The 26,386-nt window shown below is 44.1% G+C and overlaps 2 protein-coding genes across 2 annotated transcripts; both read left to right on the top strand.

Moving 5' to 3' along the window:
- Nucleotides 1-535: 535 nt before the first annotated feature.
- jph3a (junctophilin 3a) lies at nucleotides 536-16,091 on the top strand (the record flags this gene model as incomplete). Its single annotated transcript, XM_080730600.1, has 5 exons — nucleotides 536-917; nucleotides 10,553-11,330; nucleotides 12,018-12,142; nucleotides 14,507-15,786; nucleotides 16,011-16,091. The coding sequence occupies 5 exons, from the start codon at nucleotides 536-538 to the stop codon at nucleotides 16,089-16,091; spliced, it is 2,646 nt and encodes an 881-aa protein (XP_080586726.1).
- Nucleotides 16,092-22,023: 5,932 nt separating this feature from the next.
- znf319a (zinc finger protein 319a) lies at nucleotides 22,024-25,456 on the top strand. Its single transcript, XM_080729511.1, has 2 exons — nucleotides 22,024-22,142; nucleotides 23,257-25,456. The coding sequence occupies exon 2, from the start codon at nucleotides 23,411-23,413 to the stop codon at nucleotides 25,190-25,192; it is 1,782 nt and encodes a 593-aa protein (XP_080585637.1). The 5' UTR covers nucleotides 22,024-22,142; nucleotides 23,257-23,410; the 3' UTR covers nucleotides 25,193-25,456.
- Nucleotides 25,457-26,386: the final 930 nt, after the last annotated feature.

Below are 26,386 nucleotides of genomic sequence, written 5' to 3'. Positions count from 1 at the left end.
TAGCATCCTGTGTCGCTCTGTCTCCATTTCTGTATGCTGGTGCAGCACGGATGTTGGGATGGTGTAATGTCTGATCTGAGCTGAGCAACGGTTGCTGCTGCCGCCACTGTGTGGGCCTCTGGGACTACTGGAAAAGCCTAGGCCTGTGTTGTCTGGAGTAACCTAGGCTATTACACGGCCAACGCCAGGGGGTTGGCGAGCTCCCGGGCTGCGAGGAGTAGGAAGGCGAGGGCGAGGAGGATGTGGAGCACTCCGAGCCTGCATGCCCATGGGAAGTAGCATGCTCAACAGTTGCATCGGTCGCTTTAGACCCAAAGCCCGGGCTTCGATTGTTTCTCTGGTGTCTGCTCTTTGGACCAAGCACTGTCCCTTTTGAGGCTAACTGTCTGTGTTTTGTACCTTGAAAAGAGAACAGGAGAGGGAGCGTCAGGGCTCTGCCTCCCTGCCACCACATCCCAACGAGGCCTCCTCTTTCTGTGTAAACCAGGCCCTTTTTTTCTTGACATTCTGAGGATTGCCTAAACCTGTTTCATGCATGTCCACTGGCGGCAGGTTTGACTTTGATGATGGGGGGTCGTACTGCGGGGGGTGGGAGCAGGGTAAGGCCCATGGCCGAGGGGTCTGCACGGGGCCCCAGGGCCAGGGTGAGTACGCAGGGGCCTGGAGTCATGGCTTTGAGGTCCTGGGTGTCTACACCTGGCCCAGCGGGAACAGCTACCAGGGCACCTGGGCACAAGGCAAGCGCCACGGTGTGGGAGTGGAGAGCAAGGGCCGCTGGGAGTACAGAGGCGAGTGGACGCAGGGCTTCAAGGGCCGGTATGGGCAGCTGGAGAGCACAGCCAGTGGAGCTCGGTACGAGGGGACCTGGAGCAATGGTCTCCAGGATGGATATGGTACTGAAACCTACTCCGACGGAGGTAAGCAGCTTCCTATCATGTGAGATACAAACATGACAATGATATTTGTGCCATTTATGCATTGAGGAAGACTTGTGTCACAGCAACTTCTCTGAACATGAATCTTGCTGCAACTTCCCAAACTCTTTTACCCTGGACTAGAAATTCAGGGTTCAGCCTCCCTGAGTTTGTTGAGTACAATGTCTCTCTTCATGTCCTCAGTTGGATTTCTATATTCAAATATTTACAGTCTATTCACCTAAAAACGAAGACATATATTAGACAGCAACAAAACTCAAATACAACACCTCTCTAATGTATCCAAGCAAAATGCCACAACTGCATACATACATTATAAAGGTATTAAGGCTATACTCGTGGCAATAGCAGGCCTGTATTTCAGATACATCATATATCATAAGTTAACCTACTGAGATAACATTTTATTATGGGCAACTTCCCAGAAAGTTGAGGTAGGACTACAGATATTTACAACTGACAGACAGTACATGTGTTTACAACTGACTGGACTACAGACATCATGCATTTACAACTGCAGGACCATCATGCTTCATGCATGTAGACAACTAACAGGCAAAACAACGTATCAGTGTTTTACATTCATGTCTAACATTAGGCCATGTTATGCTCACGTTCCCACCATCTCACCTCCTCCCAGTGAGACAGACACACGGTCCCCCTTCTCTCTCCTCCTGCGTTATTATACCATAGACGCCTCTGTACTGTAAATCGCCATGGTAACGCGGAGACAGCAGGTCAGCGTGTCACTAGAGACTCTCTCCGCTCCGGTCCCTGATTGGCTTTTGGCATTGTTAGTGACGTGCTGTGACTCGGGTAGCTAATCTAGGCCGTTTGATAACCAATGCAGCTCCGTTCCATTGCACAGAACCCGGATGAGCCGCGAGAGAGGATGCTGCTAGGGTGTGCGGGGAAAGGTATGAGGGGGATACAGCGAGGTCAATAAGTGATGCAGGGGACCATGGAAACACGGTCTGTCAGTGCTGCATTGAGGTATAGAGGTTGTTTACCAGCCGTTGTAGCCCTTAAATGACTCCCCATGCAGCCGTTAACATCCAATAACTCCCAGCAGTATTCGATTTACGAGTTAGCTGAAAAGGTTAGCAGCACTCCCACAAAATTGCTACAAAAAAAGAAGAAGAAAAAAAAGACTGCGTCATGAGATCGCTCTCTAGTTGCTCACGTGGAAGACCGCCGACAGATGAATATAGCACGCACGAGCTGACACATTTTCCACAACCCAATAAACGTGCTGTTGTCTTTATCAGCCACGCAGGAGATGTAAATGATGATGTGTGTGTCATTAAAGAAGAAAAAACAGCTACCATGCGCGGCCTTCAGAACTGTAGAAAGATTTTCAGCACCATGGATAGCTCCGTATGGGTTTACACAGGGAAAGAGCTCCTCTCGGGTTTTGATGTATTTGTTTAGACCTTAGACAAGGCATTCGAGTCCTTCGATATACGGCTACAGGCACCTCATTTACAGTAGGAGAAAGGAAGTGCTACAGGCCAATTCATTATATGTAGAACTGTAGGCTACCATATAAATATTATTATATGGCATATAATCAAGACTCAAGGTATTTTCCACTAAATAATGTGGTTCAAATGCGAAGACATGTTTCCTTCCCACACGGATTCATTTAAAGCAAATTTGGAGGAAATGTCAAACATCATAATCATTGCTATGCTGATTATGATGATCTGTTTGAGTAGGGTTTCCTACATCTACAATTGGGAATAATGTATTATAGGCCATTCTGCATAATATAGCTTAAAATAGGCTACAAGCCAGAGAAAAGCCTTGAATAACTATGTTAGTTTTGTGTGTGTGTGTGTGTGTGTGTGTGTGTGTGTGTGTGTGTGTGCTTGCGTGCCTGCGTGCTTGCGTGCGTGCGTGCGTTGCGTGCGTGCGTGTGTGTGTGTGTGTCACCTGCAATGAAATGACAAGTTAATCCACAACATCCCAATTAACTCCAAATATCAACTGAAACTTAAAAATTTGAGTTCTGTGTTTACAAGACCCATGAAATACAAATAAGAATTGATTGGGGGCTTTTCCAAGTATCTGGATTTGTATACATCAGATATGAGCATTTCAAGTAGCACTTATACACAGAATGTAATGGCATCCTTTGTACTATTTAGGTTTATGTTGCAGTGTATGGGGAAATGTTTAGAGTCAAGAGGGATTCTGTCATTAAACAGAATTAATTAAAGGGTTTTTCACCTCACCAAAAACATGTTTAGTGTCCACTGTGTTTTTTTATCACCTGCAGTAGACCTATACTAACTGACATTTCATTTCCTGTTTGTATGGGACGGTTGCAACACTTTGGAGTAGACTGACAATTTGTATACAGTATACAGGTGTATATTACCAACTTCACCACATGAACGCTAGCATCATGCATGTCACAATAAGCAAACATTCAGAGAAAATAGGCGAACATTCTGTGAAAATGGCACATCTCACATTGTGAGCTTGCAGATCAGCTATTCTCAAGGAATATATTTGGTGTAGAGGGTAAAAAAGGACAGGGCCAAGTATGGAACCCTGGGGCACCACAGTCAGTTAAGTATTTAGGGTTTAAGTGATTAAAGATGATGACATCTGACATTATTATCCAAGATGATCACATCTGACATGTTGTTCACACTATTTATTTGAATGGAAGTAGTCACACGTTGCTTTTTTAATGAGAAGTATAAGTATTCTGAAAAATATATATTCTTTATACAATTTCTAGTTATACTTTGTTAGGCTATAGTATTATTTATTTATTTAGTAATATCTCTCAAACAGTTATTGAGACTCTTTTTTTTAATATGTAGAACAACGTGCCAATGTCACTAACAAAATGCAACAAACTTTTATTAAACATGTGCTTATTGTACTAAACTGCAGCTACCCTGCCACCCCCCCCCCCCCCCCCCCCCCCCCCAGCTCTTCCGGCTACCGGAAAGACATTACATCATCATGTTTACCTCACAACGACTTGTTTATGTTCAAACAAGATTAGGTCAAAACCCGGTAATCAAGAAGGTTTGTTTGTCACTGCTCATACAGTTACAAGATTATTATTATTATTTTTACGATGCAGGATACAGGAAGCAGCCAGTGTAACTTTGATGGTGTAACCATTTGGACACAATAGTTGTAAAGGAGCTATCCACCATTACAAATAAAATATCTTTGATCAACTCTTATAACATGAAACATGATCAGAGTTCAGCCCGGGGGGCAAACGTGGAATGATTTCATATTGGCCCACAGCTTCCTTCATAAAATGTATTACTTATGGCCCGCCATTGTGCACTTCAAACATTAAAGAGTGTTTTAAATAAAACATTGAAATGTGATGCTTTTGTGAGCTGCAATGACAGGAGAGGCAGTCCTCCCATATTGTGATATTTTCAGGCCCCCTTTGAAAAACATATGGACACCACTGTCTTATAAATCATGACTTTCTTCAGAATTGAGAATAAACTATCCTAACTATTGTTATGCTGGCTGACAATGGTGTGACTTGAGATGCCCTACTGTTGTGGTCAGGTCAAAAAGCAGTATAAGGGGGTGAACTATACATTTATGTACTGCCCAAAATACTGATATGTGGTCTGTTTCGATATGTTAGAACAGTTGCAACTGTCCCCATGTCACCCTTGCTAACTTGTTTAAACAAACTGCTCGGAACTCCCAATTTAATTGTTATAATTGTGTCATTATGCAGCCCTATAAGACAAAACTACAGTATATCACAAGATCTTTTTAATTCACCATCAATCTCTGTTAATGTACACATAATATAGGCTACTTATTTAATGTATTTATATTGGATCATTTACATTAACATTATGTATTGTTATCCAAATGTATACGCTGAATATGAGGTTATCTTAGTAAGTCACTCATAGACATGTAACACATAAGGTATGCTCATTATAGACACAATATGCTAATTGTTTTTACATGGGATCTTTTACCACCATTGATTTAAGTTTGGGTCACTGGTGTTTTATTTACTCAATATTAAAAGGTACATCCATTCATCCATCCATCTTCAACCGCTTATCCGGAATCGGGTCGCGGGGGTAACAGTTCCGACTGAGACCTCCAGATTTCCTTATCCTGAGCAACGTCCTCCACTCCCTCAGGGAGTATACTGAGGCGTTCCCAAGCCAGTTTGGAGATATAATCCCTCCATCTGGTCTTTGGTCTGCCACGGGGTCTCCTCCTAGTGGGACGTGAATCGAGGACCTTCCTAGGAAGGCGCTCAAGGGGCATCCGTACTAGATGCCCGAACCACCTAAGCTGACTCCTTGGAGTAGAGAACTTGTAGTAGTAGAGATCTCCGCCAGGCCAGGTTGCCTACCCAGGGCTGTGTCAATCTTGGGGTGCAGTTGTCAGGACATAGGAAGCTGCAGCGGCAATATAATTTGTACAATAGATAGTGCAACTTTTGGTGTTTGGTGTATGTGTTGTATGGGCAGAAGTGAAAGCGATTTTGGAGGTGCACTCTATAGAGGCCCCTCAACGTGCGATTCCAATTTGGGTCTGATTGCAATATGCCATTCTTTTGTAAGAAATAGGTCCCGCCCACAAATGATGTAAAAGCAAACAGTATGGCGTATCATCAAAACTCAGTTTGACGTCCATTGTCACATGACTCACAAGACCATTTTTGCCTAATTTGGTGGATAAACAAAATCAGAACAGTGCCGGCATTTGTACCATTTGTGGGGCCCTATGGAAGTGAAAATGTTCATGATTTGTGGCATTTATGGCAAACTGCAAACTGTGGAAGTGAATTGTAGCGAATCGGAATAAATATCACTAGATCACTTGATTCAAATAACAATGTGTACCAATTCATGATAGTTTTTGATCAAATCTGCAGGAGCAGTACAACAAAAAGTGTGTTTTGGCTAAGCTAATGCCGGAAAGTTGAGTCAGGCAGAAATTGCCATGGCCTCGTCATGATCCAAGGGGAACTATAAGCTACAGTTCAAGAGATATAGACCAAAAAGTGAAAAAGCCTGTTAAAGAGCCAACATGGATTAAATAAAAAAGAAATGGGGGGGGGGGGGGGGGTTCTTTCTTGGCCGACTGGGAGTGTGTAGGCAAGATTTCATGCCGATCGGTCCAGCAGTGTCTGAGTTTAGTTGTATGCAGACGAACAAACAAACAAACAAACAAACACACAGCACCACTAAAGCTTCTGTGTAGCTTTTGTTCTAAATTATGCCACCTTGTGAATTTGCATATATATATATATGATGGAGAGACAACATGAAAAGCAATATCAATGCCTTAACACTTAATGTTATTATTGTAAATATTTAACTGTAATGTCATTGTCAGGATACTGTATGTTGTGGTGGGGGCTACAGCAAGGGTGAGGCAGGAAACAGTCTCTGACTGGAAATGTATGAACACTCTAATGTGTTACATGAATTATTCTTTGTCAGCTCAATGAAACCAAACAATAATACACTCATGTCACTTCCAACATCAATTACTTCTTTTGTTGTTGCCCGAATGGAATTTTACAGTGACCTGTGTGCGAAGACAAATATTAAGCTTCAAGTATTTTTAAGGCTGTTATTAATGCATAATGCATTAATAACATAATAATGCATAATGAAAAACACCACACCCTAGGTGGGGTTGGCGATTGGCGAAAGGGCCTTTCTGTGTGGAGTTTGCATGTCCTCCCTTTGTCTCCTAGGGTAGATACCCTCACAAAAACATGCAGTAATCCTGGTCTCTATAATGCCTCCCCCTGGCCAGCCGTTGCACCTGATGGAGGGGAAAGAACTAGTTGGAATAACGTGTTCCTTCCACACGCTACGTCAAACCAGGGAAGCGCCGCCTGTCAGGTGATAAGAAGCGGCCTGCTCACTCCTCATGCACTGAAGGAAGCATGAGCTCAGTTCGGGGCCCTCCCCAGGTTGGCAGAGGGAGAGCAGAGCCCAGGATTACAGCTTAGGCAATTGGGTGAAAAATGGGTTGCAAAAATAGTGGGATAAAAATGTAGTATATATAAATGTAGTATATATATATATATATATATATATATACGGTATATATATATCCCTTGGAATATTTTACATTTTGCTTGGAAAGTGATGGTATACTAGCCTGGTTCCAGACCCTGAATCACTAGCCACGCCCCTTTAAAAATATGTTTTTGCGATTCGAGTGAAACGAAATGTCAAATCACCCTTTGTCAAGTCCCGCCCGTTCGCCCGCCCCTCTTCGCACCCATTGGTTGCTGTGTCTTGGTGGGACAAAAGTCCTTTCTCTCCATCCACTAACATTGAAATTCAGTTGCTTCCTATTGTTATTTTGTGTATTCAATTCTCATTTTAAACTTGGTTTCAGTAAAAAATGGCCTGCCGGGTGCAGTATAGTGACTGGGCATGTTTTTAAATGTTTTATTTCTCCAAAAATGATGTTTTAGCAAATTCAACGTATTTTTTTTCGGGACAAGGCAGAAAGAGCCTGCTGGTTGGTCAGTCAGGGACCAATCAGAAGGCTAACAAAGAGTCACGCTGAGTGTCAGGCTAATGGTATACAACCACTGTTTTGAAAATCCTAAAGCCCTAAAGTCTTTGCTTTGGTTCTGCAATGCTGTTATTTCTTTGAATGTTTTCACACCATGTTTGCCTATTTATTGAATTTATGTCACCAGACATATTAGAAGGTCGAGATCTCTGATCGTCTGGCTAAGCGAGACGAGAAAATAGCAGAAGTAAGTAAGTGGTCGGAGTGGCTTATTGTTGGTATCTGCCCAACAAGGGTGTCTATCCCTTTTCAATGATAGACCACTGGTAGATGGATTGCTGAGTTGGAGCACCACACATCAACTCCCAGTACTTATCGCACTGTGTTATAATAATAACCAGTAAGACTCCCTAATCGGGAGATAAGCGACCGTAGGTGGCTTATCTCCACAAATAGGGCAAAAATGTGTTTTTCCAAAATCTTCCTGATCCATGTTGATGACATGAGTGTAGACATGCTGTGTAGTGATATTCGTGATTTTAGGGCAAAAACTGTAGGAGCAGTGTCCAAAAATGTGTTTTAAAAATCGGCCTGAAGGTGGCGCTAGAATAGGGCCATGTGAGAAATGAGGGGTGGGGTCTCCGCGTTGCCTTGGCGGACGAATAGGTACCGGCCCCGGCTCTCCCGGACGCTCCTAGCCCGAGTTACGGCATTTTATGTGCGCTGCAGTGGCAGGGGGTCCTCCACTGGGGGCGCCACCACTTTTGCATCCGTTCTGGAGCACCAGGAGTCGGTGGTCCCCGGGAATTCCCCGTGAGCAGCCCCGTTGGGGTGGTCATTTGGTCATTTTTGCACATTTGGTCTTTTTTTACATCTGGGGGTCCCCCAGCCGGGGGTCCTTGGAGGTTGTAGTTTGGCAGGCAAGGAGTGTGTGTGTAAAATCTGGCATGGATCGGGTCAACGGGTGCGGAGATATAAGCAGGGAAAAAGTGTGACGTGTGAGCACATTTGGTCATTTTTTACATCTGGGGGTCCCCCAGGGACCTGGGGGTCCCTGGGGCTCCGGGGGTCCTTGGAGGTTGTTGTTTGGCAGTCAAGGAGTGTGTGTGCAAAATTTGGCATGGATGGGGGCAACGGTTGTGGAGATATGAGCAGGGCAAAAGTGTGACGGACTCACTCACTGACTCACTGACAGACAGACAGCCCGTGGAGGTTTTGGTAGTAAATGCGACCTACGGTCGCAATAATAACTTGGATTTATATAGCGCCTTTCAAAAACCCAAGGCGCTTAACAAAACATAAACAACCACGTTATTGTCCAAAAGCCAGAATAAATAAGTGTCGCTTCAGTGCGGACTTGAAAGAATCCAATGTTGGCAGCTGGCGAATCGCCATGGGGAGGGAGTTCCAGAGGGTTGGGGCCACCACACTGAAGGCTCTATCGCCAAGGGTCCGCTTATTGCTTGGAGGGACAGTGAGGAGCCCCAGGTCGGCACATCTCATGTTCCGCTCAGGAGAGTAGTCCTCAAGGAGGCCTGACAGGTACTGTGGGGCTAGGGCATGGAGAGCTTTATAGGTTACAGTTATTTTTATGTTGTTATTTACCAAACTCATATACTGAGTTGGCTGTGCCCAGTATCAACCACGGAACCATGTGGTCCAAAGGCAAGTGCTCTACCTACTTAGCTACCTGGACAAATACCAGAAGGATTGGAAAAATGGGCTTTCAATCATTTTCAACAAAGATTATGATACGATCTTCTTAGCCTGCACCCTGACTTAAAGACATATTTTGTAACAACAGGTTTATTTTCTTCAAATTAATTCGCTTGTGACTAGAGCATTCAGCTTTCATGTGGAAGGTTGTGGGGTCGTAACCCCAAATCAAACGGGTTCAGATCTGAGCCAAGTGTCCTGAGGAGGCACGTCAGGACAGGCGTCTCCAGATGTAAAAACAGATGATGATGATTAACTCAATCATTGGCTAGGATATCAGACCATACTCAATGCACTTCCATCTGTTGATCCACATACTTTACATAATATATGATAGATGTCATATCAAGTTAAAACACTTGTTTCTTACAAATACAACTTAGTATTCTTAAATAAAACACCATTCATACATTTTACCGCCATCTGCTCTGTCCCCCCCCCCCCCCCCGCCCCCCCCCCCCCCCGTCTTTTCACAGGTTTTACACACCAAAAATAACAGAACTGCTATGCTCGGTGTGTGACACCCACGCACATCTAAGTATAGAGTAAATCACAAGTGTTTCCAAGTAGTAATGTTTCTTCTCATAGTTTCTTAACTTAAAAACAAACCGCAATGTCTCAAAGGCTTTACTGATAACAATGGTATACATGCTTATGCAACTTAAACCGTGAACCCCAAAGGCAGAAAACGCTGTTTATGTTCTTCATGCATGGATTATTGTGGTAATAGTAATAATATGTCATAATTGGTTGTGCCGGTGGATGACCGGATAGTGCATCAACCACATTATTACAAAATCACCGGCCATCTGGGCTTGTGACCTGTGTTACATGTCTCTGTCTCTCTACTGTTCTCTAAGCGTTGAACTGAATCACTCATTGGTCTTTAATTGGGGTTTCTGGTAGTGTGTTTATGTGTTTGTCTAATGTAAAATATTGTGAAAATGCAAAACGGCAATGTTAATTTACATCATTATCTTAAGTAATCTAGGAAAATTAATGGGAAATGTCTTAAGACAAGCTTTCAATTCAGCCTCATCATTCTATGATGAATAGTCCAAAGTTAATCAATAATTGACCTTCTTGACCTTTGACCATTTGACCACCAAATGGCACCATGCTCAATATATGTCAAATATTGATATGTAATATAATGAAGTTGAATGGTCGTGTGTGGTGATATAGGATTATAATAGAGTGTATTGAGTCATTTCAGACAGGGACATGCTGGATTAAATGTGTGTGTGTGTGTGTGTGTGTGTGTGTGTGTGTGTGTGTGTGTGTGTGTGTGTGTGTGCGTGTGCGTGTGTGTGTGTGTGTGTGTGTGTACTACACTGTGGTGAATGGTATCACATTTCCTTTTGTGTCTGTCTCTCTCTCTCTCTCAGGCACCTACCAAGGCCAGTGGCTGGGTGGAATGCGGCACGGCTATGGCGTGCGGCAGAGTGTGCCGTATGGCATGGCGGCTGTCATCCTCTTCCCACTGCGCACATCCATAAACTCCCTCCGCTCCGAGCACAGCCACGGCCCTCCCACTATGCTGGAGGATGGCAACGCCACTACGCCCACAGACGGGGTGGCTGGACTGGCTGGCAGCCCTGTGGGACGAGGTGGCTTTGCCCTGACTGCCCCAAGTGAGGCCGAGCGCCAGAGGAAGAGGAAGGGCCGTTTTCGCCAGTCCATCCTCAGTGGCCTGAAGCTACGGCGCTCCGAGTCCAAAAGCTCCTTGGCCAGTCAGCTCAGCAAACAGAGCTCGTTCTGCAGCGAGGCCGGCATGAGCACTGTTAGCTCTGCTGCTTCTGACATTCACTCCAACACTAGTGAGAATGAGCAGGGTGCCCCCGTGGATGCCACTGTCACTGAAAGCTACGCTGGTGAGTGGCGGAGTGACCACAGGGCTGGCTGGGGCGTGAGCAGACGCTCGGATGGCCTGCACTATGAGGGCGAGTGGGCGGGGAACAAGAGACATGGCTATGGATGCACCACCTTCCCCGATGGCACCAAAGAGGAGGGAAAGTACAAGCAGAATGTGCTTGTGAGTGGAAAACGCAAGAATCTGATCCCACTGAGAGCCAGTAAAATCAGAGAGAAGGTGGACCGGGCTGTTGAAGCTGCAGAGAAGGCGGCTGATATCGCCAAGCAGAAGGCTGAGATAGCCCTGTCCAGGTGAGACAGTACTGGGACTGTATAGGACTTTTGATTTTCAGTTCTGAGGTCACCTGTTTGCCCCCCGGGCCACTCAGTCTACATGTTGAAGTGTCCGTCAGCAAGACTACTTAAAGGAGTAGTTCACCCCCAACATGTTTTAGTTTTTTGTCACATTCCTAAGACAATAATTTGATTGCAATAAATGTACCTCCATTGATTCCGGATGGTGACTCAAATGCATTTGGGTCCCAATCCGGAATCAATGGGGGTAAATTTACTATAATACATTTTCTGTATTAGGAATGCGACAAATACAAAAAATATTATTGAACTCAAGTCCGTCCATCTGTCCGTCCGTCTGTTCATCATGGCTATCTGAGGAGCCATCAGCTGGATGAAGCAATACTTGCATTTAGATCAGACAGTAGATGACAATAGATAGATGAGATACATATGTATTACATACAATACATTGCATGCTGTGTAGGAAATTGCCTTTGGCACTTTTGCAGCCGAAGGGAGATGCATAGGATGAGCACACATGCATGCATTAACTGTTATTGCAAATATAATATTGATTTCAGCCCCCGGAATGAACTTTTGAATATATTGCTTAATTGCACAATTTTTATCATACTAGAAGTCATGGTTTGTAATTGTACCTCTCACATCAGCACTGACCACATTTCTGCCTGTCAATGTTAGGATGAGCCACGCCCGTGGAAAGGCAGAGGCAGCAGAAGGGGTTGGACAGAAGGCCATGGAAGAATGCCGGTTGGCCCGGATCGCTGCCAAGGAGTTGTCTCCTTCCTTTCATATCTATGGGAATGGTACGTTGGTCTCAATGTGAAACAACGCTGAAGTTCACTATTCACATATTGGTCTGACAGTAATATTTGTATTCACTACATTTCACAGTGGGTGTGATTTTTATTAGTGTGGTTGCCCATGCAGGGCAACCAGACTATAGTACTTGTCCGACTTTATTCCATCTTGCATCTTCCATCGTCTCCTAAGTAAACTTTTTTTTGCCATGCTACTCCTCCCACAGTTTTGGTGGCACGCACTTGGGCCATATGTCATATCGATGGCTTCATCGGGACACGCATGCGTGCTATTTTGCTAAGAGATTCGCTATTTATAGTTTAATTCATTATACATTTATTTGTGAATGAATTAATTCTCCATTGACATTAATTAAAAATTAAACTTTTCCCAAATATGGAGATGGCTGACATCATAGATGTCTGACATCATAGACCACATGAGACTGACACAGTAGTATGTCCATATATGGGCTTTCCAAGATATGGCTTAATATTAGGGGTGTAACGATATAGTAACTGAATCGAAAAATCGATTTTAATGTGCAATGATCTACTACTATATCGTTTGCAAAAGCAAAATATCGTACCGTTTTGGCTTTGTATCGTATTGTATCGTTTTAAAATGCAGTAATCGGTACCGAATCGTTTTGCAATGCAAATAATTGATTGTATGGAAACTAAGTATTTGTGCCTTGTATTTGGCAATTTTAAGAGGGGTCTAATAACCTTTCCATTCTATATAGCTACTCTTGGGCTATCGATACATGTGTGTAATCTCTGTGTTCATATCAAGGTGGGTTTGTCCATATGTGTTGAAATATAATGTCCATGTATTTGCTAGATAATCACAGCGTTTACTTCCATAATAATCAATTTTTTACACGTTTTACACAGATTTCATTTCTTTGCTAAATAGTTACTATATCGATTTTAAATCATTGAATCGAATCGTATCGTATCGCCATGAATGAACCAATATTGTCCATGTATCGTATCGTTAACCATGTATCGTGATGCGTATTGTATCGTTGTTAAAATGTATCGTGATTCGTTACACCCCTACTTAATATTGATGACAGCAGGGATCTCCATATATGGGCATAAAAGGGACAAGGACTGACACAGAGATCTCCATATATGGCTTTAATATTAGTGAATTCATTTTCCCCATTGACTTGAATGGGGAAAATTCAAATGGTGAGACGAAATTAATTTGCGAAATTCGCGTCATGGCAGCCACACTTGCAATTTCCAATTGCATCTTTCTAGTTATTATTGTGCCTGTTGGTCACATGCCTACTCCAGAACAATGCAAGTCAGGACCAATACAAGTTGGAAATGCATCACCCACGGGAACCCTGTTTGTGTGTCCATTTTATAGCCTTGTGAACCAGCCTCTCCTGGATATATACATTTTCATTTGCATGTGCCACCTAGAGTGACTATTTCATGGCACAGCCACAACAGTGTTCGTGCCCAGTTTGGTGCAGACTGGAGCAACGGTATGCCAGTATGCCCCAGACAGAAGATTCTGGTGGCTTATAGAATCAGGGATCTCCATATACTGTATGGGCATAACAGGAACATTATTAGTGTGTTTGCTATAGGCAACACACTATTGTATTCGGCCGAGAATCTTTTGCCAGCAAAGTGAACCTGTGTTTTGTAAACCTTTTGAGTGATGTTATCCGGTTTGTAAGGCTGAATATCATGGACATTGTAATGTCCAATGTAATGTCCAATTAGACATGATTGGTCATGCTTCACTTGACATCACAATATATAATTTGTTGTTAACCTTTTTCTGATCTCTGATTGGACAATATATAGGAGTGACATGATCACAATATGTCATATAAAGGGTAAGATGGAATTCATTTCCCAGCGGATTCCTCGTGACTCCCATCACTGCAACCACACTTGCAATTTCCCAGAATTGGATCTTTCTAGCTAAAATATAGGCTATATATAATATATATTATTTTGAGTAAATATAAATAGTTATACAAAGGTGTATAAAACATAAAAATATGAGTACAAACATACAATTCAAAAGGATAAAACACAATAAAGCCCAACGGCTTGTTTCCATTGTGATCCTTTATATTGGAGTATAGCATTGTGTAGGCTACACATGCTGTATCTACTGAAATATTTATTTGAATTAAAACAGTATGTGACAAATATGGAAGCCAAGCTTCATAACATCACCTATATTAAGGGTGCTCTTATAATAGGCCTCTAACAACGCAGGATGTGCCTTTAACAATTCAGAGGGCACGGTGTGTGGACCCTATAACACATACAGTATATATGGAGTGACGCCAAGTCCTTAACTGGTGTTATTCTCTGACTGTTTTCCCATAGGGCTCGAGTGTCAGAGGGCCAAACACCAGGACGGCAAGGACAAAGACCACGAGGTCATCTCCACGGGCACAGACAGTCCCGAGCTGTGCACTCCGGACACCACGCCTCCTGTAATAACACCTGAACTCAGCCCTGTGTTGAGCGTGCCCGCCTCGCCTCCACGGAGCCCGCCTATGCACTCTCACCGTCCCAGAAATGCTTGCTTCATGCGGCAGAGTGCCGTGGATGACCAGGGTGGGGCTGAGATCCAGGTGCTGGTGGAAGGGCGGGGTATGGATCTGCCTCGGGGCGGGGCTAACAGTTGGACAGAGGACATGTATCCGGACCGAGTAGGCAGCAGCCGTTCCACCACGCCGTCCCTTCTGGAGGAGCAAGAGGGACAAGTTAACGGCCACGAGCAAGTCCCTTTGACCAATCACAAACCGCGGGAAAAGTCCATGTCCAATCACAAGTCCCGAGAGCACTCGTCCTCCTACAGAGCCTGGGAGCACTCCTCATCCAACCAAAAGCCCTCCAAGCATGCCTCTTCCAATCATAAGTCAAGGGAGTACTCCTCCTCCAATCACAAAACATGGGATCATTCTTCCGTCAATCACAAGGCCTGCGAGCATGCCTCTTCCAATTACAAGCCGCAGGTGCACATTTTATCCAATCACAAGGCCTTGGAGCATAACATGTCCAATCACAAGACTTCTGAGCATGCTTCCTCCAATCACAAGTCCCAAGATTATATCTGCTCAAATCACAATGCAAAAGACCACTTCTCTTCTAGTTACAGCCCTCGAGAGCATGTATACTCCAACCACCATCACCCAGAGCATGTGTACTCCAACCACCATCCTAAGCAGCACATCTCGTCAAACCACAAGCTTAGCGAGCATGCGTTGGTCGACCAAAGGCTTGACGGCCATACTGGGGGTTGGACTAATGAAAGCACCCTTCGGTGGAGCCCCGCCCACTCACGCCTCACGGAACATGACGACGAGAGGTTGAGTGACTACACTGTAGATATGAGGCTTCAGCCCCCAGACTCGCAGATGTCCCAAGGGCTGGGCCAGGAGTCTCCGGGCCCCAAGGGCCACCACAGGCTGAGGTCCCGGGGCCTGCGGCCCGTAAGGGAGGGATCCATGGATTCTGTACAGATGCTGGACAGCCTGAATGTGGGGGCAGAGCTAGAGGAATGGCCACTGCACAGAGACCTCACCCTCTCCCCACCCCTCAAGTCTCAGCCCATCACACTGGAGCAGGATGGAGAGCATCTCACCATCAAATCAAACTCAGTGAGTCATTACATTTTGCATTTTCTGACTCTCTGTATATATATATATATATATATATATATATATATATATATATATATATATATATATATATATATATAGTAAGTATGTAGTGGAACAAAATATGTTTTATACTACGGTAATAATAATAATTTCAGTTGTAATAAGTTTGCTATGTCCACAGAGAACTGAACTAACGCTTTCATTTATCTTCTCTCTTTTAGGGCTCCAGCTCTATTCTGGTGGTTATGGTCATTTTACTCAATATTGGAGTAGCCATTCTGTTCATTCACTTCTTTATTTAAGCTTCTACAAGTATGATCTACTAAGACTTATTGTTACCTACAGTATACTATATTATTATTTATTGAGAAGGACATTCTGCCTATTCGACTGGAGCCCACAGCCCAAGTGACGTAAACTGCGAAGTCTTTCTATTGTTGCTACTGGTCTTTTCACCTTTGTTGAAGCCCATTTGAGTTTCTATAACATAACCATTTCTTTTGAAAAGCCTATTTTGAGCTTGCAACCATAGAGAAAGGGTATTTGATATGATATCTATGTTAAGAAAGCAAAGAGTGCAGCTTTAAGGTAGTGTGACATCGTAGGACACAATGTGCATGGGTTCAACATCTGCTGTAAAATGGACTGGAGATGACAGGACAGTTTTGCCCTTTCTTTCTGCTCTAGAGACATGAGTACAACCCCACTATGTCCAACTTGTTGTGACTACCACTGAACATGCTAGCCTATAGCATGGCAGACACACTTCATCCTAAAACCCCTTTTGCCTTTTTCTCCTTTCCACCTTCCACCCAGTCCACCAACCCTATTAGCACTATGCGCTAAAGAACTATGCTGCAAGAGTAGATCCATTTTAAAGGGCTCCGTCATTGTTCTTTTCTTTCTCATCATGAAGCACACAAACTCGCAAACCATTGCATGAGGCTGTGTAGAGTTTAAAACGTGCACCATTTTTTTCTATCCCTTTAACACGATTGTGTTGTCTTCTTTTGCACACGCTCCACTCAAATGATGATTTAAAGGGTCACTGCACCTCTTGGCAGATATTTTGGATCAGTGCCATTTCACCTTCAATCAAATGAGAGAATCTGACATGGTCGGATTGGCATTTGACTCATGAATTCTATGTTAGCCACAAGTACTCTAATGGCTTGGATTCAAGAATCTAATCTTAAGTAATTCCATGAACTTATTGTAAATGAAGAGGAATTTATGTCAACCCTACCACTTACGCATCAGCACACATCCAGTCTCAATGTCGCACACATGCACATATGCGCACACCGCACACACAAACACATGCAAAACATTTGACTATTGACAAATTGAGGAGGATTCAGGCTTGCCCCTTTGTACAGCTTCGAGACTGTTACGTTATAACCACTAATTCTACTATATACGTGTATGTGTCATTATTATTCCAGTTTGTTACTTTTTGCAGTTTGCAAGACAGAGAGAATGCTGAGTGCCTCGTATTTATTAATTTATTGTCTCAACTTAATTTAACCCTAACCCCAGCCCTTGATAAAACACTTGTCATGGGCAGGCTATGGGGAGATAGGTACACCTTCAACATTAAGAAAGGTGACCCCTCCGCCAACCCTCTGAAATGGCATGCACTGTTTTGTCTCTCTCTCCTACTCCCCCTTTTGGACGAGTCAAAAAGGGAAAATGAGGTTTCTACAGTGTCACTTCCAGACACTTTGGGCCGGATGAGATTTTTTCAGCATGTTTGTTTAGCCTGCTCAATCTGGTGTCAGTTTGTGAGTTTCTGCCTCTAGTCTCTTTATCCAGCAACACAAGGCTACATGAGACATGGAGAGCAGTGTAAAATAAACGCTAGCTTTTAACTCTCAGTGGATACTGAAATGTCCTGAGTTTATGAATGATATAAAAAGAAACTCTCTGCTACTGTATGTTTTATACTTCGCACCCAGTGACATCATCATGTTGTGACATCATTGCATGCCCAAGCATGCTCTTTCTTACACTTTGGTTTATGAGGTTGTTTCGAAGTTAATGTGGAGAAAATAATGAAATGTTTGAAATTATGAGCTTTGTGTGGTTATTACTGCTTTCTCACATGTTCAGCCAAATATTTCAGTTTGACAAAAATGAACCCTTTAATTTTAACAATTTGTAAACAGTGGGTAAGTATAATAAATAATATACAGTATGTGGACATCTACTTTCTCATGTATATAACCTACTGTATTAGTTTTCTACAGTAGACATACAGTACATACAGACATGACCTCTTGGTTGAACATTACAGTATCTCACATTGTCCAAAAATCGATGTTTTGCCTGTTCCAATTTCACCAAATTTAGTTGTTATGAAAATGCTCCCCCACAAGTAGCCCCTGTCACTGCTGACTCCCATTGGTTGGTCTTGGCCCAAGACTTGGGGAGCAGTGTTGAATTAGTCCGGGGTCGCGCACCCCCGCCGCCCCATATCTTTTCTGAGCAGGGTTCACGCCTCTCACACAAACGGACATGCATTGACGCCAAAACCCCCAAGTTCACACCTCGCCAACGCTTTAGTGTCACTGCAGGGTATTTTAACCATAGACTGTAAAAAAAATATGGACGAAGCGAAGCCATTGGTTTCTATGCTGCGAAAATTACGTTTTTTGTCCCTTGTATGGGAGTCGCCATCATTGTTTGAATGGTACCCCAGGAATCATAAGGAATGCTATTGGTTGCCAACGGTCACGTGGAACCACAGGGATACATGGGAGAATGTGGTGTTGAGCCTCCTGAAATAAAGCACACGAAGAAGAACACAGCAGGCTAGTATCAGTTTAGTTGGCCACTCCCCCTGCAAATTTATCATCAATTTTAACATAAATGGGACCATATTTGCACAAAACGCATATCATGGTTATTGAAAGGGAGTTTTTCACTAGCGACAGGAACCATAAAGTATTTATGACAACGTTTATTAAGGTTAGAAAATCAAACGGAAAAACGAATGGGGTCCAATGTAGACAAATTCTTTTTGGTACCTCGCGGGGGGAAAACAGTGCAACTAGCGGCCAAACATAGGAAGTTTTAGTTCCGTATTGGATTCGTTGTAAATCGGCAGAACTATGCCCCCTGGTTTTAACAAAGAAACAAGCCTGTATGCATAACAATAGACCTGTATAGTAGGTGTTGAGTGACAATGCATCACTGTTGAAGATGGGGAGGGCTCTGGGGTCAACCGCCTGTCTCCTCCTGAATGTGATGCCTCACCAGTCACTTCTTTTCACCTGGCAGTGAGGAGTTTCACCATGACAACTGTAAAGCATGAGGACGAATATGCAGAATATCCCTTCTTATACTCACCAAACAGGTAGGAGTATAGGGACCACCCACTCCCCCTGGCCAACCCAGTATAGCGGATTCAAACCTCTAGTCTGGTCAGGTATACTTAACCCCTGCACCACTCGGACGCTCCAGACAGCACGCATGTTAGCTACACCAGTGGTTCCAAAACACTGGGATGGGAACCATTTGTGGGTCCCTTCATTTTTTGTTTCCCACATTTTGTTTTTAATTATTATGATTTCAAAACATTAAAAAAAAAATCCCCAAAAAGCTAAGATTTTCATGAAAAAAGTAATCATTTTCCTAAATAATTTCATCAATAAATAAAAGAAAAATCTAAGAAATTCCATGAATTAGAAAACAAATGTTTAAGAATAAGTGAAAATTGCCGATCTACAAGCTCACTACGCTGCAACACGTTGTGTGTGCTTGTAGATTTGCTGTTTTCACTCATTTGGGTCCTGGGCAAACATCTAATTTCTCTTTTGGGTCTTTAGCTAAAGGGTTTGGAACCACTGAGCTACACAGTACAGTGGGATGAGCCAGGATTACAGTCAGCCATCTTTACATAGCCTGGGGCCAGCCTATATACTAATGCAGCTAACTAACTGCAGTATTTCCTCCTTGTTTTAACATGGGTCGGGATGTCTAGCTGGCTAGGCTAATCTTTACACACCTGGGCAATGGTCAGATGGCTGAATCGCAAATGATGTCTTCATCGGAGAAATATATGGCATAGGGGCCTACCCCTGTCACAGTCCTGCCTAAAGGCCCATTTCCACTGGGCCAGATAAACAGATCATAAATATCTGTCTCCATTCAAGTGGATGGTAAGATACAGACTAAAAAAATATCTGTCACAGATATTTTTTATCTGTATCTTACCATCCACTTGAATGGAGAGTTCGGAGAAAGATATTTTGTATCTGTTTATATGGCCCAGTGGGAATGGGCCTTTAGGCGGGACTGCTAGGGGATCCCAAATGTTAGAGAGGTCTACATAATGCTCTTCCAGTGGGCAATATATTTTAATAACCTAATTTCTGGTGTGTTTTGACTGAGAGAAAGATTATAATTTCATTTTAGATAGACTAGAATGATATTCCCCTATGAAATAGTTGTAGGCCCGTTATACCCACTGCCACCGGCCTAGGCTATCTCATTATCATAGTAGGCCTACTTGGCTGGAGACCTATAGGCCTACATAGATGTAACATAGATGTACATAACACATAAGACAGACTGACAGACAGACAGACAGACATAGGCGAGGCCTATACTGAAACACAGATTTGTGAGCATAAAAGGGACTTAGTCAGACAAAAAATATATATATAATAATAAAAACGCACAGACAGACACCAAGATTTGACTGAAATCAGACTCGGCACGTCGGACTAATGGGACGTCGGACTGTCTATCGGACGTCGTCCTATATCGACAATTTCCCCGGGTGTCAGGTGTCATTTGAAGTCAGTGGACGATGCTCGGCAGCGTGCACACAGATTCTGTGCATTTATGCTTTATGACGTGCGTTTTCAAAAAAAGTGTTTTTGTCTGTCCACCACATTCATGAATTTGTTTACTCTGACAACAAATGCAAAATCGAATAAAATGAAATTATTGCGACCGTAGGTCGCATTTACTACCAAAACCTCCACGGGCTGTCTGTGCGTCAGTCAGTCAGTCAGTCAGTCAGTCACACTTTTGCCCTGCTCATATCTCCACAACCGTTGCCCCCATCCATGGCAAATTTTGCACACACACTCCTTGACTGCCAAACTACAACCTCCAAGGACCCCCGGAGCCCCAGGGACCCCCAGGTCCCTGGGGGACCCCCAGATGTAAAAAATGACCAAATGTGCTCACACGTCGACGTCACACTTTTTCCCTGCTTATATCTCCGCACCCGTTGACCCGATCCATGCCAGATTTTACACACACACTCCTTGCCTGCCAAACTACAACCTCCAAGGACCCCCCCAGCCCCAGGGACCTGGGACCCCCAGATGTACAAAATTACCAAATGCGCAAAAATGACCAAATGACCACCCCAATGGGGCTGCTCACGGGGAATTCCCGGGGACCACCGACTCCTGGTGCTCCAGAACGGATGCAAAAGTGGTGGCGCCCCCAGTGGAGGACCCCCTGCCACTGCAGCGCACATAAAATGCCGTAACTCGGGCTAAGAGCGTCCGGGAGAGCCGGGGCCGGTACCTATTCGTCCGCCAAGGCAACGCGGAGACCCCACCCCTCATTTCTCACATGGCCCTATTCTAGCGCCACCTTCAGGCTGATTTTTAAAACACATTTTTGGACACTGCTCCTACAGTTTTTGCCCTAAAATCACGAATATCACTACACAGCATGTCTACACTCATGTCATCAACATGGATCAGGAAGATTTGGGAAAAACACATTTTTGCCCTATTTGTGGAGATAAGCCACCTACGGTCGCTTATCTCCCGATTAGGGAGTCTTACTGGTGATGAAGCTCTCAAGGTTTGCGCACTGACACTGACGCGTTGTTGTTACCATAGGGGGTTGTTACGCCGCGCAAATCTGATATTTTTGGGCAAGCGACACCGTCGTACTACGGAGCTGTAGATTGGCAGAGGCAGGCAATACCCCACCTTGCCCCCCAGAGGGCGCATAACCCCCTCCCCCCATTGTTTCAGAAATAATGTAATAAAATCACACCTTCCGTTTGATCCTGGATTCTATTTGCTGAACAACCCCGTCGTATGATCTAGCAGGACCAGAACCCATGTTTACAGAATAATACCGATGATAACAGTAATAATAAGCGTTATTAGTGGAGTCACAGTAAAACGGCGCAGCGGCGAACTGCGTGGCGGTTTCCGGTGTCCTGCTGCGTCTGGGTTGTGTCTCATCTGAGGCTGCAGAACAGAGGAGAACAGAACCAACCGCACAACAGAACCGCTGTCCAACGGCTTCATCTCCAAACCACAGAGCAGGAGGAGGAGGAGGAGAAAAAAACACCATCGCTTGCTACTTGTGTAAGTTGAACGGCTCCTGGTGGATAATTCGTATGTTTGTATGTTTGCAAATGGGTCGCCTTTGCTGCGGGTCGGCGGAGGCCTATGTTCGGGCCTCGGTTCGGGCCCAGATACACATTTAGTCCGTTAATTGTGGGCCCAAATCCCGGCTTCAAATCCCCAAATTTAAAGGCTAAGAAAGGTTAGCCTGCCCGGCTAATGTAGCTCTGCCGAACGTTTCATTCGGGATGGTTTATTTTACAACAGCGCTGGCAACACGGACGCAACAATGTAACATTGCAGCAGGTCGACGATTCAAAGGATCGAGCCGCTTTAGCAACAATGTAACCATGCAGAACCAGTGCCAAGCTGCTCCACGGTACCAGCTAACAGCTAGCCTGCGGAACAGACTATCAGCTGGGCCGGGATTCGTTCCAACGCCCCGTACAGCACACGGGGTTCCGATCAGCGTCAGCGGTCGAGAACACAGAACCGTCTGCATTTTAACACGAAATACGTCTACATTACACTGTAGGAAATACGCAATACATAAAGAGAGAAAGCAATGTAACGTTAACAACGGGTCAACTAGGTTGTGTTTCAGTAAATAGTCAGAGCCCAAATCCTGTTTAGTTCTTAGCCATTTTGCAGATTTGACAAAGGGTGTTATCAAAATGGCTAAATAGATTACATCTCCCGTGGAACTGTACTGATAAGAATGTGCTTAATTGTTTCCTTGTAAGTTCTCGATGAGAGTTTTAGGCCTGCTAACTTTGATAGTGTTTTGTTTTACTTAAAATAGACTAGGATGTTGCAGATGTATGTAAATGTTTTTCCCCCCTCCTGATTGCAATGGATCTGACAAACAACACAATACACAAACCATATTAATCCCCTTTGATGTCATCCAAAGTTTCATTAATATGCATTATTCTGAAACTGTCAATTTATCATTCCAATCCATATAGGTATGTGTGTGACTGTTTGTATAATGTATATATTATGTATATATTATATGCGCAACAGTGACAGGTATGAAACAGTAACAGGTTTACATGTACACTGAATTGCCTTTTTACTGACCGCAATTACTTGTTCACACGCAATTGTTCATTTTTGATTTCTTTCCCTCCAGGTTGTGCCACTGATTTCAAAATACATTTGTAATCACAAGGAAACAGGAACAGAAAGCCCCTCCCAAATAGCTGATCGCCATCCCCCAAGCCACTCCCACATTCTTAGACTCTGACAGTCAAGTTTCTCGTGTTGGGAAAACTCAAGCTCCTTCAATGCGAAGCGGAAGGATGACGGAGGCGTGGCAGCAGCAGCATGCTGTGGCTCCACCCTCTGTTGTGCACACCATCCCCCAAGCTCCAGACAACCCTCTGGCCTGTGCTGTGTATGGAGTAGTCCTGCAGCAAGACTCTGCGCTGCAGCAACCCCAGCATAATAGCCAACATGGCCAGCAGCACTCGGTGCAGGCCCAGCAGTCCTCCTTACAGGTAGGGGGTGAGAGAGGACACAAATGTGGGGCCTGTGGCCATGACATATCTCACTTAGCCAACCCCCATGAGCACCAGTGCATGGTAAACCAGGACCGCTCCTTCCAGTGCACTCAGTGCATGAAGATCTTCAGTCAAGCCACTGATCTGCTGGAGCATCAGTGTGTGCAGGTGGAGCAGAAGCCCTTTGTGTGTGGTGTGTGTAAGATGGGCTTTTCTCTGCTAACCTCCCTGGCCCAGCATCACAATGCACATGGCAATGGAAACAACCCCATGAAGTGCTCCATCTGTGAGAAGACGTACCGACCAGGTTCTGGAAATGTCACCCCAACCTCCTCATCTGCCAACCCTCAACAGCCATCCGCCGGCGAGGCATCCAGTGGTGACGCAATTAGTGCATCCTCTCCTCCAGCGTTTGAGGCTGCTTCACCAGACAGGCCCTATAAGTGTTCAGTGTGCCATAAGTCCTTCCGACATTTGTCCGAGCTGACCCGCCACGAGAGGGTGCACACAGGCGAAAAGCCATACAAATGTGACACGTGTGATAAAAGCTTCAGCCAGTCTTCTCATCTTGCCCACCACCAGCGCACTCACAGCTCAGAGCGTCCGTACAAGTGTGCCGTCTGTGAGAAGAGTTTCAAGCACCGGTCCCACCTCGTGCGCCACATGTATGCACATTCAGGCGAGCACCTTTTCAAGTGCAATTTGTGTGAGATGCACTTTAAGGAGTCATCTGACCTCCTTCACCACCAGTGCCAGCCAATCGGGGAAAGGCCATTCCGCTGTGGCTCCTGTGGAAAAAGCTTCAAGCGTCCGTCTGATTTGCGGCAGCACGAACGCACTCACTCAGAGGAGCGGCCTTTCCAGTGTGAGGAGTGCCAGATGAGTTTCAAACAACAGTATGCCCTTGTACGCCACCGTCGCACACACAAGAATCCAGCCGAACGCCCTTTCAAGTGTAACCTGTGTGATAAGGGATTTCTACAGCCTTCCCACCTGCTTTATCACCAGCAGGTCCACGGTATGGAAAGTTTGTTTAAGTGTGCGTCATGCCAGAAGTCGTTCAGTCAATCGGGAGAGCTGCTGAGGCACAAATGTGGAGGCGAAGTAGAGAAGCCCTACAAGTGTGATGTTTGTGGTAAGGGGTACAAGAAGAATTCAACACTGCAACGCCACCAAAACTCTCACTGCACCGAGAAGCCACTAAAATGCTCCCTGTGTGACAGGCGTTTTGTGTCATCCTCCGAGTTTGTTCAGCATCGCTGTGACCCGACCCGCGAGAAACCCCTGAAATGCCCAGACTGTGAAAAGCGCTTCAAGTACTCCTCTGAGTTGGCGCGTCATCGCCGCGTTCACACAGGAGAGAAACCTTTCAAGTGTGCCAGTTGCGATAAGAGCTTCAAGCAGCGTGAGCACCTGGCCAAGCATCAGAGTGTGCATTCACGCGAAACCCAATTCAAATGTGTCTGGTGTGGTGAGCGTTTTGTTGACCTCACGGCTCTGCAGGAGCACACAGTACAGCACACCGCTGAAGGAGATGGTTTCCCTTCAGCCCCCTGCATCCCATGAGCAGCATTGCGCTTGAGCCCTAGGTAGTGGCACAGTGAGTGTGCCATTTTTGCTAGCCATTTGTAGCCAATAACGCGCACCCATGATTTGCATTTAATATTTATTTATCACCTCTAATATTAAGACTAGGCCCATATTCAAAGGTCATCTACACGGGGCAGGTCACTAACATCTTGGTCATGTCCCTTCATTTGGCGCTCATGGAAAATATTATAAAAGAAGAATGTTATAAAAAGGCAAGTCAAAGTGAGGGAATAACTTGATTTTGTGTGGACTTGGGTGTGAGATCTTCTGTGATTGCATGTGGTTTTGTGATTTGTAATTTGGTTATTGAGAACGAAAGACATTTTAAAACGGTTGTCCTCAATGTTTGCTTATGTACAAACTCTTATGACTCCATGTGCCTTTACTGATCAGTCACTTTGTATTCATAAGATGGAACATTTCATTTCAAGTTTCTGACAGATGAATCCACCACCCCTCCTAGATACAGTAGCTGGCTTGTGCAATGCTGTCCTCTCACGAAAACCTAGGTGATATCATCTATTTGTGCATGAATATTTATTATACTTTAAGTCACTGTTGTATTATAATAGGTTTGGTTTATTTAGGAACACAACCTGATAAGAAAAAAAACGTGTAATTGTAAAAATGTATACCCTGTGTGTTATGAAGTTCTGTGTTGTTGCATCTTTGTACTAAAATAAATGGCATCTAGCTAACTAACTCCTTCCCATCATGTCATGAAGACATCCGTCATGTGCAATAAGACATGCACAATATGTTTATGACTACTGAACCATGGCATAATCCATTTATTTTAAGATACACAAGTTTGTATACACTAATGTACAGACTGAAAACAGTATTAGCCTCTGTTCCATTTTAAGTTTGCAATGTGTTGTAACGAGCACATTTCACCCAAAATGGATTATCACAATAGTATCTTAAACAACATTTTCTGCTCACTTGCCACATACCTATGACTTAGTTTTGTTGTAAGAAATAACTTAACTTCAGTAATTATTTTTAGTTACATTTTTAAATATCACCCTAGTTTGGTACAAGATTCCAGGTTTTAATCTGAATTGCTTCATAGTTGTGACTTGTGTTCGTCTATGATGGGGATGAAGTGTAAAATATTACATTTTAGTTTGTGTGCATTTCTATATTCTATACGATCTACAGTATATT

This window comes from Nannobrachium achirus (genome assembly GCF_963921795.1).
Source record: "Nannobrachium achirus genome assembly, chromosome: 7".
NCBI lineage: Eukaryota > Metazoa > Chordata > Actinopteri > Myctophiformes > Myctophidae > Nannobrachium > Nannobrachium achirus.
The sequence above is the reverse complement of the archived record's forward strand: the minus strand, read 5'-3'. Positions and strand labels throughout refer to the sequence as shown.

What these genes read in the sequence shown, in the direction of transcription:
- znf319a (XM_080729511.1), top strand. Translation starts at nt 23,411, where the DNA reads ATGCGAAGCGGAAGGATGACGGAGGCGTGGCAGCAGCAGCATGCTGTG.